We start from the raw sequence: 13,672 nt of genomic DNA, 5'->3' as shown, positions 1-13,672 counted from the left end.
GAAGCTACATGGAAAAGGCATTTGTTCCGTCTGTTCACAGTGATAAAATAGCTAGTGGGAGAGAGAAAATAAAGAGAGAGATTGGAAGGCAAGGAAAGAAAGGACATTCATTCCCCTCATCTAGGTGACCTTCTGGTAAGCTGAGGGAGGTAATAAAATAATGTATAGGTTTGGGGACTTTGCAGATAAGAATGGTTTCTCTTTTGCAAAAGCAGCAGCTAGCACTGAATATTGCATGCGCAGTATGAAATTGAGCACCCAAGGAGACCGGTAGCCCTTGTTGTGCTATGCTCTGGTCCCATCTGCCCTTCTGCACTTGAAGGAAACGCACCTTTAGTAAGTGAAAATGGAAAAGATGTGCCAGGAACAACAATAATTTATTAAGCTTGTATGCCACCCAACTTCCAATGATTCTGGGCAGCTCACGACAATTAAACGTAGAAATTATAATAAAATCAATAAAAGATGGCAGATGCAGCCAACCAGATGGAATGAATAAGGGGTTTCTCTTTTCCTCACCAAAGGCCTCACTGTTCTAAAACACAGCAGAGTGAGACCCATTCATGTCTCAGAAGGGGGAACCCCATTCCAGGAGGCAAGCACTGCTACAGAGAAAGCGTGCTTCCTGTGTCTTGACAGATAATACAGTTTAATCAAAGGAGTCCAGAGCATGCCAACCATGCAAGACTGAATCAGCTAGACAGACAAAGATGCCCTGCTTCATGGTAGAGCTGGCTTCCAGAATTTGGCACTTTTCTGTATGGCTGGTGGTTGAGGGTTGGGTTGCTGCAAAAATACAAAGCAATGGGCATGTGACTACATATAACCACAGGATACCAATTGAAGTCAGAGATTCCTTGGATTTGAGTGGAAGGGTTGTATCTCTGGGACCAATTGCAGGGGCAGTAGTGTGGTCTCTTAGGTCTAATTCTGTCAATTATTAGATTTCTTAGATCTAATTCAGAGCTTCAAGACTCACTGACAGCAAAATAAGCCATATGCCTAAAGGTAGAAGGTTTGCACATCAATTTTAGTAAGTCGCTAAAAGCAAAAGAGTGAAAAAATGGTATTTAAGCATGGGGTTGTAGCTTCCTCACATCTTTTGCAATTGCAGTAGAAATCCAATCTTTGTTTAAAATTGTGTTCTAGCTCCTTTTATTGCAAATACAATAATAAAGTATTACAGTTTTGTATCACCTTAAAGTTTAATCAGCTTATTGTGGCACTAGCTTTCATGGATCAATACAGTTACACCTTCTATTTGAATTATACAATCCTTTATCATTCTGACCAAAATGGATGTTGTCTGATGATGGAAAGCATATGCCTCATTCAATCTATTAATATTTAAAGTTACCACAAGATTTTGTTCTTTTTTTCAGCTTGTGATTCAACATTGTCACTTGCAATTACATAGGCAGAATCAAGTAAAATAAACATCAGGAATCCAAAGGACTGAGCAACTCTTCCAGTGGCCTGCAGTGACTACGTGCATCACAATTCTCTAGTTTCATTGCTTCAATCTTCCAGAAATGTATCAAAAGACACCGATTCCAAACATCAAAGCCCTAGAAAGAGATTTTTAAAATGCTAGGTTGACTTGATCAACATAATTTGTTGCATTTAAAGAAGTTGAATTTCTTTGAATGCAACAAAGATATTACAGAATTTGAATATTCCAGTACTGGGAGAAGTGGATGATCTACAAATATAGAAAATAAGGAGAGAAGCACCAAGTGATGTTGATGTAAACTTGATTCTTCCCCCCACTTTTCCTATCTTCAATTTTTAAAATGTTTTTCTTTACTATGCTACTTCTTGCTCTCTTTCTGTCCTTTTACTTTGCATACCCCAAATTGGAATGTATGTATACAATGTAAATACTCGTGACTGAAAACTAAGGTCAACCTGTGGCCCCAGAACTAAACATTCCTCTTCCCCTACCTTTAAAAACCTTTACAAGCAAGTAACTCAGATATCTGGCCGGAGGAAAAGAGGGTGGCAGAAAGGGAAAGATCAATAAAGGAGAATATATGTAGCTCAGGGTTGAAATGAGTGGTCCTTGGTGCTTTCTGAACATGATGGTTTCCTTTCAGAGATTACATTACCCAAACTAGGAAACATCATCAGTGCCAGCAAGGATCCCTCACAAAGAGAAAGAAGATATTTGAGTGTGATCTCGCCCACAACCAGTAGTAGTCCATCACCACCACCAGGCAGCTTTGAATAAAGGGGATGTCTATCCTGTGCCTACAATCCTCCTTCTTTGCCCCTGTGGACAGAATGCTCCTATTAAACCTTCATTTCATTTCCAGTTACTCAATATATAAAGTCTGGATACACCACATTAAGCAGCAAGCAAGAGAGCACCACAATCCCAGGAACAACAGACCAATCCAGGAGAGCAATTAAAATGCCAGAAGAAGCAAGAGCATAACAGGCTGCCATTAAAGCAAAAAAGTGGAGCTCAGCAAGTTTAAGAGATTATAAAGCAATATGCTGGCAAAGACCGAATACAGCAAAATGTAGTCCTTCACAGAGCATTTACTAAAATGCTTTAGAATGCCACGCAATTGGAAGGCTTCCTGGTTCAGAACAAAAGTCATTATAGGTAATGATCCTTTGCATAGAAAGGATATTAGAAATGAAGCATTACCCTTCAGTAAGATAAGCCAAGTCCCCTGTATTGCTATAGAAATTATGGGACTGATATCTTTGGAAGAACTAAAGGAGAGTCAGGATAGCTGTTCTTTGGGTTTGTTTTCATCCCAAGATAAACAGCTAGGCAAAAACACCCTTGGCACAACCTCTAAACCTCTTCAAAAATTACTACCAACTATAATTTTAACATAACAAAGGAAATAGTATTACATACATAGGAAATAATCACACATCAACTTTATGAGACTATAATTAGATCAAAACTTAATGTAAAATTAAAATATTAATGTAAATTAAAATTTAGTTTTGACCGAATATCTCCTCCTTTTACAAATGCAGTTTCAGCTATGCCACTTATAAATAAATATTACAATTCAGTTTTTTAAAAATGTCTGCATCTTTCCTTTTGTTGTAGGCCAGTATATACTAGACCTTATTATACAACCTACTGGCTTCCTTGAAGCCATAGTCTAAGATCTGGAATAACAAGCAATCATCAAAAACTGCAGCTGCCAAGATTCATCATCTGTGCAATCAATCACCCCCAAATCATCCACCAAAACTCATTCTTCTAAATAAGGGATGCACAATCTTTTTGTAACCAGTTGCTGCACTTATTATGTTGGAGAAAACTGAGAGGGTGGATTCATGTCATACCTGTGGGTAGGACTTAGGTTTTCTTTCTTTTTTAATAGTGACATGTTTGTTTAAGGCTTAGACTACAGTTTTCATCTGCTTCTCTGATGACAGCAAGAAACTGGGCCATCACTGTTTTCAGCAATTGCAGCCAGAAGGGTTCCAAAGGAACCGCAGGCTGCTCATCCTGCCCTAAAAGGTCAGCTGGAAAGAATGTGAAAGATGTACAATCACACCATGGAGCAACAAAAAAACAGCTAGAAAGCCCTAGCAAGAACTAACAAGACTAGTCCCAAGTCATGTCATTGATTTCCTAGAAATTTAGTTTCTATTTCCAAGGAGTAATAATCCCTTCTCAATGAGAGTTTTCTCTAACATCATCAGAATTTCCAACTAGATTAAAGAAAGTGTAGAGGTAAAGGTTACCTTTTCTCCAATGGAATGTATCCACTGCTGTGACTAGATATTTCTGAATGGATATGGAAAATCACCAAAACTACAATTTATGAGTTGCAAATCAGCGTTATCAATTCAAAATAAATTGCTCCATTTGTTATTGTATAGATGCTAAAAGCTGTAATTGACCGGGTACAGGAATGATTTGAAATGTGGAAATATCAATTTAGGGTGGGAAAGTTTCTCAGAAGACTTGAGTACAATCAATAGGCAGAAATATATATCCATAAGAAACCAATGGTGGAAAATAGCATACACTTTAATGGGGAAAATTCAAAGATGCACAACTATCATTCTAAATTAAGTGTACTAGAAGCAGAACTGATCATAATGTGCCTCAAGGAGCATTTTTCAGTTTTATCTGTGAGACAGCCAAATGAATCCTGGAACTGACTTCAACAAATACCATGTGGTTCTGTTGGGTCTTTTCTGCTCCCCAGAGGCCACCCCACCTCCCAAGGGAATATGTCAGAAGCCAGAGACTGACTTATACCAAGTAACACGTAAAAACAGTCATTTTTGCCCAGCACTTTTCAGAATACTAAGAGAGAGGCCAAAGTATTCATGGAATTCACAATGCAGTCATATTCCTGTGCACTTTCACTTGTCCTGCTAGCTTAACTGCATCTTCAACTAAGGACTTACAAGGGTTGCAGTCCAGTTTCACTTTGCTCACAATAAACAAAGTCTCCCCCACATGCAGCATTGTTTATTTTACTTGCAGGATTATCATTCATTCATTATTTTGTACAAGTGTCTGCGCTCAAGGTTTCCTACAGAATGCTGCTCAGGGACCTGGGGACAGGGTTGTGTAAACATGTACTTTGGAGGGTTTTTTTTGGAAAGCATTATTTTCTTTATTTATTAAATGTATATACCACCCATCATACTATCCAAAGATATGAGAAACGCCAGGAGGAGGTGGAATATGATGAGAGTCCAAGCGATAAGTTTTCCAAATAGCAGAGAGTGTGGAAGCTTTCTGCTCCTTCAGTTTTTTTGTAAAGCCAGATAGTGCAGAAGGGAAAAAAATAAGGGAAGAAGAATTCAGCAGCTGGCACTGAAGTCACAACCATTTTGAATGAACTATTTTGAATGAAGTTTTCAATTTGAACAAAAATTGGGAGACAGGGTAATGCTCTGGATGCTGAAATGAAAGTTTGCTAGAGGTTGCCATTAGTTTTGAAGACTAAGAATCTTTTGAGAATGTCCTCTTTAAAAAAGAGTCAAAGTATTGCACCAGAAAAAGAAATCAGACTCTTTAAGCAATAAAAGTCACACCCGTTTAAGTCCTTGTTGACAGATGCATTTTTAGCAATACTAAGTTATTGATCATTTTTTTAGTTCTCTTTAGATCATTCTAGGGGGAAAAAGTAGCATGCTGCTAGAAATTAGACGAGTAAGAGTAAGAATAGCATTCTTCCTCTCAGGGAGAGGCTCCGGCCTCAGCCACACCTATTGGTAAAGCCTGACAGCTGTTTGGTCCCACCCACCCCAAGCTGTGCATATTAACTAATGGGACCCAGGAGTCCTACTTCCCATCCCTTTTGTCTTGAAGAATAGATAGAATCCCAAAGGTCCAATTTCCTGTTACCAAGCTCCTTTTAAAGCTGAGGGCTAAGCTTGTAACTTCCCGCTCAAACCCAGTAAAGATATCCTTCCTGTAGCTAATGCACACACACACCCTGGAAGCTAAAAGAGGACACTGTTGAACCCAGTATTTTTGACTAGAAGATCCTAACGGCCTCCTGTGTCAGCTGCCTACCAAAAACATTTTCCTCCTCATTTTCATGCTCCTGTTGCTCATCCTGAATGATGCAAAACTTGTCTGACAGTCTCGTAGTAAAACCAAGTGGTATTTACAAAAAAAAAATGGTTTGGTGAGATATGGGAAGATAGTTATAGAAGGGGGAAAAACCTAGGATTAAAGAGACAGATTGGAAAAAATATGTAACTGGGAGAAGTGAAACATGTATTGACAGAAAGACACACTAACCTTCATTCCCATTCAAAGAACCATGTATTAAAAGGTGACTGGTAATACCTTTTCAAAGTACAAGTTTGAAAGGCTTTTGTGAGCTGCTGCTCTCTTCATTAGATCAAATGGAGTCATAAAACTGATGCTTTTCAATAACATTTGTTAGCCTGAATAGGTGCTGCCAATTTCCTCCTGTTTTTTAGCTACCATAGATTAACATGGCTTTCTTCCCACAAAATGTATTGGGGTCCATTTAAAACATTTAAATGCTGTTCAGTATGGATGACCGGTTCTCTGTCATCCATGTTTCTTATCACAGCACTAGCAAACTCAGGGAGTAAAACCTGTCAGCTCAGTTTCATTCAACCACATAACAAAGCCACTGTTAGAATCCAAGCAGAATTATTTTGTTCGGATGGACTATATATTGCCGGTGTCCAGAGTTCAAATTCAACACAACCTGCAAAATGGAAAGTGACTCTCCCAGCTTGTTAGGAGGATCAGCCCATTACTGTAAGGATGTCTAGATTAAATTTCAGGTAAGTAATTTTATTGTTGTTACAATGGTAAAGCATACAATGGTAAAAATACAGCATCTTATAGGCTAAACTGAATGTTATTCTACAATTTTTCTACCTCAAGTGTTATCTGTGACCTGTACAACTTCATCTGAATTTTAATTTGTCTGAAATGGTATAGGGTCTCCTGCTTGAGCAGGGGGCTGGACTAGATGACCTCCAAGATCCCTTCCAGCTCTATTCTGATTGATCTAACATAAATCCAAGCAGTTCAGAGCCATTTCAAGTCTGAACATATAATTTCTATGGTAGCGATTCTATCAGCCCCATTTTGGAAGAAAATAGCCTCCTTCTCTCTACCTGTGTTGATGCAGCACCACTCCATCATTGTTTCTCACCCCTTTACAACTTAATGAAGGGTGGCAAAAGAGAAAAATCTGGGTTTTCCCTGCCGGTGAGAGACGTGGGGACCTACAATAATGAATGGAATAACCTACCTGCCCCCTTCTGCTAAATCAAAGCAACTGTACAGCAAAGGCACCCCCCCCCCCCGCCATGTTGCCTGCAAAAGCCCCACAGTCCTCCCCGCTCCAGCACACACCCCATCCTTCTGCTTGCAACTTGAAGAATCCAGTTTCCTCTCCATCTCTGGCTCACCAGCTCTCTGCTGCATTGCTGACCCTCTGGCTTTTCTCTCTACTTCCCTCTCCCAGCACAAGGCAGGCGGCTCTTTCAGAAAAGAGAACCCACATCCACCTTAGACACCCCACCAGACACCCCCCCCTTCTCATCAAGCCCTGTTTCCAAAGGGTGGGGTATACAATGCGGCAAGGAAAGGGGGGGAAACACCCAAAGCAATTGCGACAAGGTCAGTGTGGCTTTGTGTCAAAAGGGTCTGTTTCTCTTGCCTCAAGGATTTCTTGAAAGTGTTCATCTTGCCTCTTGCAAAGGGGGAAATTTGGTCATTTTGCATCCACCCAGTCTGCCAGGCTTCCCTCTTGCACCCACCCCCAAAGCCGTTCAGATCTTGCCACCTGCCCTCCATGGCTCCCAACATCACCACATAACGCCATAACGCCAGATGGTTTTCCTCCATCTCAGATCTACACATTTCTTCCTTCCCATCCCTTCTTTCACCTTTCCACCCCCTCCTCCCGCCTCATTCCTCCTCTTCACAGCCAGGGGATGAGCATTTGCAATAGTTTAATGCAAGCCGAATGGGCGCGGAGGAGGCACTTCGACCTCTCCCCTAGGCTGCTGCCAGCTCCTATTGTTCAGTTGCAATGCTCCTGTCGGCAGACTCTCTAGCTTGTGGGGTGGGGCTGACGAAATGGGACCATCTACGCTAAGCAGAAACGGCGGCGGGGAGGGGGGTGGCTTCGCAAAGGAAAAGAGCTGGCATTTGCAAGTACATCGCGACATGCAACGCGTCGGGAGGGAGCACCGCGTCCTTCTCCACTCGTCTCTTCTACGGGAGGGTAGGGGCGGCGGCAGCGTAGAGATGCAGGTTCTAGACCAAGGCACGTTGCAACGGGATCGATTCTGGCAGCCTCTTTCCCCATTCCCTGCATCTCAACTCCAAGTCTCTTTCCCGTCCCGCCCCCGCTCTAATGCGCCGAAGGTGTCGGCCGTTAGCTGCGCCTTGACGCCTGAAGATGCGCGTCGGTGAGTGAGACTGGAAAAGGCCCCCCCTCCAGCCCCCACTTCCGCGGGCAGCCGCCTTTCTGTCAAGGCAAGCCGAGGCGCTCCGATCCCGCAGAGAAAGCGCCTCACCTGCAGGATCCCGACGTGCGCAAGGCACAAGCGGTTGCCCGCCGGGAATGTAAGGACAGCCCAAGGCGAAGAAGGCGCACAAAATGACCCTTCGAAGCTCTGCGGAAATGCGCAGCCAGCTGGGGCAAGGTCTCCTTGGGCTCCCCTCCCAAAGAGACCCTCCCCCAAAGATCTCGGCTGTCTTTCTCCCCCTCCCCCTCCCCCTGAAAACACGCAGAGACGGGAGGACACACCCTAGTCCGAATTTCACGCCGCCTGATCAGGCGTCAATGGGGGCCCTGCTGCTCGCGGCGTGGTGGGGGGGAGATGTCCTTTCTCTTTCCTTCCGGAGTGACCTCGACCACGATGGGTGGAGAAGTGAATGGATGATTATTTTATCCGCATTCATCCTTCCCCACCCCAAGCACGGAAAGAAAAGCATGCAAGTAGCCGACCCCGTCGCGTCGCGTTAGAATAGAAGCGATCGTTCCGGCTCGCGTTCACACGCCATCAGTTCCACCAGGATCCGCACTCGCCCTTCCCAACCCACACGACGCAGCCCGACTCAGGTGTGGGTGTGAATTCCCCAAGCACATCTGCGCTTTTCATCGCGGGTAGGGGATCACGGGGGGGGGGGATTTATGCTGTACCTCTCAAAGCCCACCTCGCCTAAAGACAGGGAGAGGATGCGAATCTGCTCGCCCTTTCCGCCGCCCCCAAGATCTCGCTTTTCCTCGTCCTTCCAGGCCAAAGAGCCCCATAGTGGGGTGGGACCCCCATCTACTCCTCACCGAAGGCATATACAGGAATGACGGAAACGCGAAATACCTACAGTGACCATGCTGGGGGAGCGCCGGGGTCCAGCCGGGCGGCGGCGGCTCCTCGGAGGACGTGGACTGCCGTACAATCGGGCTTCTTCGTCCTCCCCGGGTGGGGCGGGTCGGAACGGATTGGTCCCGCGTGCGGGAGGGGTCGCTCTGCCTTCCCGATAGATGGTGATCTGGACCCCCCCAGCTGCAGTGGCGCATTCAAAAGGGGGGTCCGCCCGTGCGGAGGGGAAGAAAGAGAATAAAAATGGTTGCGCGGTAACGGAAAGAAATCCGCTCTTGACCAAACCAATTCCCTTCTTAGGGTAAAGGGAGGGAGGGAGGGAAGGGAGGAGAGGAATGAAGGGAGGAAGGAATGAAGGAAGGAATCGAAGCTAGAGGGAAATCGCAACCGTCAAAGCAAGATTTAGGAAAGCGTGACAAATATCTGGAAAGAAACAGACAAAAAAAGAAAAAACGCGGGAGGGAGGAGAAGAGAAGAAACAAATTTGGGTGGATTTTTAAAGGAAAAAAAAGTAAAGGAAAAGGAATAGAGTAAAAAAACGGAGGAGGGACAGACGCAGGCGACCGACCCGCGAAGAAGCACACAATGCTCCTTTAAACGCCCTTGACTATTTACACCCGGAGATATTGACGAGGGGGGAGGAGGGGGATGGGCGGGTGCTCTTCCTCCCAGGCCCCCTCGAGGCCTGTCTTAGGCTCAGGCAAGGCGCTAGTCCATGGGGGGGCGCGGCAGCTGGCCTCGCCTCTTCGCCCCCCTCAACCTTTTTGTGCCCCCCACCCGCCTACCAGGCCAGAAGCTTTTATGAACCCCGTAGTCATTGGTTGGTGGATACAATCCATCGCGTAGCCGCGCCCCTCCCCGCTTCTTTAGAACCCTCCACCTCGCAGAGGAGAAGCCGACAGGGGAGGGTTAATGTTAGAGCCTAATGCTCGGGCGAGTACCCCCCCCCCTCCCGGCCCACCATTGCCCTTCTCTCCCTTATCTTCAGATGCCCCGAGTGTCTTTAGAGGAGAGCATTCGGAGCATTAGCGTTGCGGGAAGGAGACAGAGCCAAGCAAGACGCCATTTAGGGGAGGATTGTGCCCCAAAATCGGAGTATGGGTGTGGGGGGGGGAACGAATGCAGGGAGAAGGACTCCAATGGGGTCCCGGCAAGCCTGAAGGAGAAGCTGGAGCGCCACATTCAGACGCAGCAAGTGCGGCCATGAATTGCCCTTCGGCGTCCACTGCAAAAGCGGCAAGGATGCTGGGCACTGCAAGCGGGGCTGCAAAAGGAACGGGGCCGGGCCTGCCTGGAAAGCAGACCGAAGACGAGTTCAAGGCGCATTTTCAAGCACGCCTCCGCTCTTCCCCTGGCGGCATGGCGCTCTCGGGGAGACACAAAGGCCGACCTAGCGGAGGGGTTCGCTCAGTTGCCCCAAGAGAGACCTCACGTGATGGGGGCGCCCTACGGCGATTTCCTCGTTCTTTTCCCCCCCCGTTCCTTTTATTAAAGAGAACCGAGAAGCAAGGTAGCGGTTCAGTTGTGAGCAAATGCTACATCCACTCCAGGGATGAACACGAACCTCAGGTACAATTCCGATTGAATTGGATCTCACGGTTTTTAAGACAGGTTCTCCTAGTGAGTGGCATAGCAAAACTAGTCACCTGTCACATTTTTGCATTTTGATTCAATTAGGCTCTAACTATTTACAGAGCAAGGCATTGCTGCTTTATCACTGACCCAACCCTTCTGCTACATTGTGGCATTATAATTCCCATTGAGGTTTACTTGCCTGCAGGGATTTTTGTAGCCCTTCTTGGAGATTTGGGAATTAAACCAAAGAAGGAGTTTTTTCATGCAAGGTCCCATTCTGCTGCTTTCTGGAAAAATGAACACAGAAAAGAGCCATGTGGCCTTTCTTAGCTGGAGCATTTGCTATGATGTTTGATAATGTGAAACATCTCTGTTAACTCACACAACTCATATAGAATTTGAACTTATAAAAACCATGAAAGTTGCAGGACGTATTTTATCCTGGCAATAGGAAAGTGGGGGCTTTTTTTTTTTTTAACAATATTGTCCCCTTTTCATTTGGCTTTAAAGGTAATGTTAACTGAATTGCAGAATGGTGCTCTAGTTAAACATAGACATCTGGTGTCTCAGAAACCTGCAGGTAGACTTCATTTCATGGCCTGTGTGTATTTGCTTCTAGGCAAGTATAAGATTGTAGAATAGCTTCAAATTTGTCCTTCCCTCCATCTCTTATCCTTTTCTTCTTTATAAATGAGCTAGTCTGGTTATGATCTGGAGCCCTTCTAGTGCTATACCAATGTAACACAGAGAACTTGAGAATTTGAGCCAGATCTTTTATAGTAAGAGCTCCATTTCTTTATGCTGGTGCAGATTTCTTTAGAGTCTAAAATAGAGTCCTCCAATTTAATTTTGGCTCTTGGTGACAATGCAACATATTCATGCTCTTTTTGTGGGAATAGTATTGGTTCACCATAGGCAAACTTCTTCTAGGATTGTTTTTCAACTTTCTAGTGTAGCAAACAGTCTTGAATCTTCCTGGTGGTGTCGTCTTCAAGGACTAACCAGATCTAAATTTGAGTTGGGTTTTTTTCAAAATTAGTCACGTCAACAAGATACTAGGATATTAAATATCTGAAGTCACGCCCTTATGGGCCTCAGTTTTTGTTGTTTTTTTATTCTTGGTGATACAATTGTAGTATGTAGGATACGTTTATCTAGTGGAATCTCTTCTTAGATTATATATCTTCTGAAGTCTATTTTCTTATAGATCTTTGAATCATATTAATCTCTCTTCCATAATTTAACCTGGTTCCAAGTGTATCCAAAAGATGCTTACCATGATCACCAAATTGAACTGTGGGCTGAAAAATAGAAATCCACCACCTAAAGCCATAGAGGTCAGTGGGATTAGAATGAATAAAAACCATTTTGGTTTTGATCTTATATTGTCACTTAAACATTTCCTTTTTTCCTGATTGAAGTTTTGCCTACTTTTTTTTTCCAGAATAAAAACTGCTCCACAGATGAACAGACCTACTTTGATTCAAAGGATCTGACTTGGCACACATTCCCCCAAATATTAGGAGTAAGACTAATCTAAGCAGTATTTTACGGAAAAACAAATAGTCCATTGCTAAATCTGAAGTACCAGTCAAATGACACACACACCCCACTCTGCTACTTCTAAGATATATCTGAAATTCTTCCACAGAAGTACTCTGTGCAACAAGATTTTGCTGCTGCTCCTGATGGTAGTGAATACATTTCTTCAGCTGAGTACTTGCTTAGTGACTGGCTATCATTTATATAGCACTTTTTGCAGTCATCATCTCCATTTTTCCATAGTCTATAAAACAATGAATATTTCTGTTTCCCCTTTACAAATAGAATAACTGGAGCTGAAAAGAGAGATCTGCAGAGGCCAAGCATATGATTTAGCAGCTGAATTATGATTTAAAATGAGGTCTTCCATCAAGACCTGGCCATATAACTGCTATAACATGCTGTTTTTCTTAAACTTATTTAGTTTAATCTCACCAAGAGATTGTTGAATTGGGATTGATGGCTCAATACAGCAACAGCAAAAGTAATTTATTCTTTCTTGGCAGTCCTTATAATAATGGAAGAAGCCCATGAACAAACCTTCCCTCTGTCATACTTTCCAACCTCAGAATAACCTTTTCCTATTAGTGGGTCCAAATGCTTTGCATTTTATCACACAAACACACCTCTTGCCAAACTGAGATCAGAACCCAGGAGTGCTGTTCTGCCAGCAACAATGCCTCCGTTCTCTGGAGACATTTTGTTTTCAGGTGTTCTCCCTCCCTCCCCTGCCTCTAGAAAGTCTCATTAGAGGTGTATTTCCCTGCTTTTTTACTCCCTCCCATCTTGCTATGCAACACTGAGCAGCCTGTTTACGAGGGATACTGCCCATGGCTTCAGAAAATCAACATTCATTTCTCCCTTTGGCTTCCCTGTGGAGCATGAGGTCAAGAGAGCTCATTCCCCCCCCCCACCACGCCCATTCTGGTCCCTCAATACCTACTTGCCCCATCAACCTCTATGCAAAGTAGCCAGGGATTTCCATTCATCTCATACCCCACATCTGAGTTTCTCCCCACTAGAAGGAACAACACTCAGCAGACACTACTTCTGGTGGCCTCTGAGGACTGATTTCTTCCACTCCAGCGTCTCCTGGTCACTGGCCCTGGTTTCAAGTGGGTGTGGGAACATGAGGAAAAAAATATTGGTTTAAGGAATGCTAGGCATGGCCCCTACCTCATTTGCACACAGGAAATATCGGTCTGGATCTTGTGGACATCTGCTCATTTTCAGTAATGTTTCCATTTCTAATGGAGAGAGAGAGAGAGAAGAGAGGATCACGTTTAGTCCCAGGGGAGAGAGAAAAAGAGAGAGATGCATACATAACTAGGTAACGGTTTGGTATCCACGTCCGGTGAATTACAGCTACGCTGGGCCTATTCCACGGGGAAGATCTGCAAGCCACACAGATTAAACTGCAGAGGAGAGGAACCAAAACTGATTGCATCCACCCAATCAGTCCTTCCCACATCTGTTCAAAGTGGGAATTTAAACCAGGACCTCATCCACTGAGAGGGAGCTCCAAGAGGAAATGGGTTGTCAACAATCCTAGACCATTCACCAAGTCATCACAGCCAGCCAGGCTGGAGAAAATCCCTTTCAGCTGCAAGCACATGATGACAATAGTTGCCAAGATGCAGCTGCTCCTGGAGTGAGGACCTGGCAGTCATTTTAACAACCTGAACAACTCGGGAGCAGAAGAGAATTTCACAGTCGGAGTCCA

The 13,672-nt window shown here is 44.3% G+C and overlaps 1 protein-coding gene across 2 annotated transcripts in view; it reads right to left on the bottom strand.

The window, feature by feature from the left end:
• ELAVL3 (ELAV like RNA binding protein 3) overlaps nt 1-13,191 on the bottom strand; it is a 101,214-nt gene extending 88,023 nt beyond the window's left edge. Inside the window, exon 1 of one of the 2 annotated variants that reach the window (XM_058173073.1) lies at nt 13,126-13,191. In XM_058173073.1, the coding sequence (XP_058029056.1) occupies nt 13,126-13,176 (51 nt within the window). In that variant the 5' untranslated portion in view covers nt 13,177-13,191. Of the gene's footprint in view, nt 1-8,833; nt 9,031-13,125 lie in introns of those variants that run through there. The other variant, XM_058173072.1, reaches the window with a different exon arrangement.
• Between the last annotated feature and the right edge of the window lie 481 nt (nt 13,192-13,672).

This window comes from Ahaetulla prasina, chromosome 2 (genome assembly GCF_028640845.1).
Source record: "Ahaetulla prasina isolate Xishuangbanna chromosome 2, ASM2864084v1, whole genome shotgun sequence".
In the NCBI taxonomy this organism is placed as follows: domain Eukaryota; kingdom Metazoa; phylum Chordata; class Lepidosauria; order Squamata; family Colubridae; genus Ahaetulla; species Ahaetulla prasina.
The sequence above is the reverse complement of the archived record's forward strand: the minus strand, read 5'-3'. Positions and strand labels throughout refer to the sequence as shown.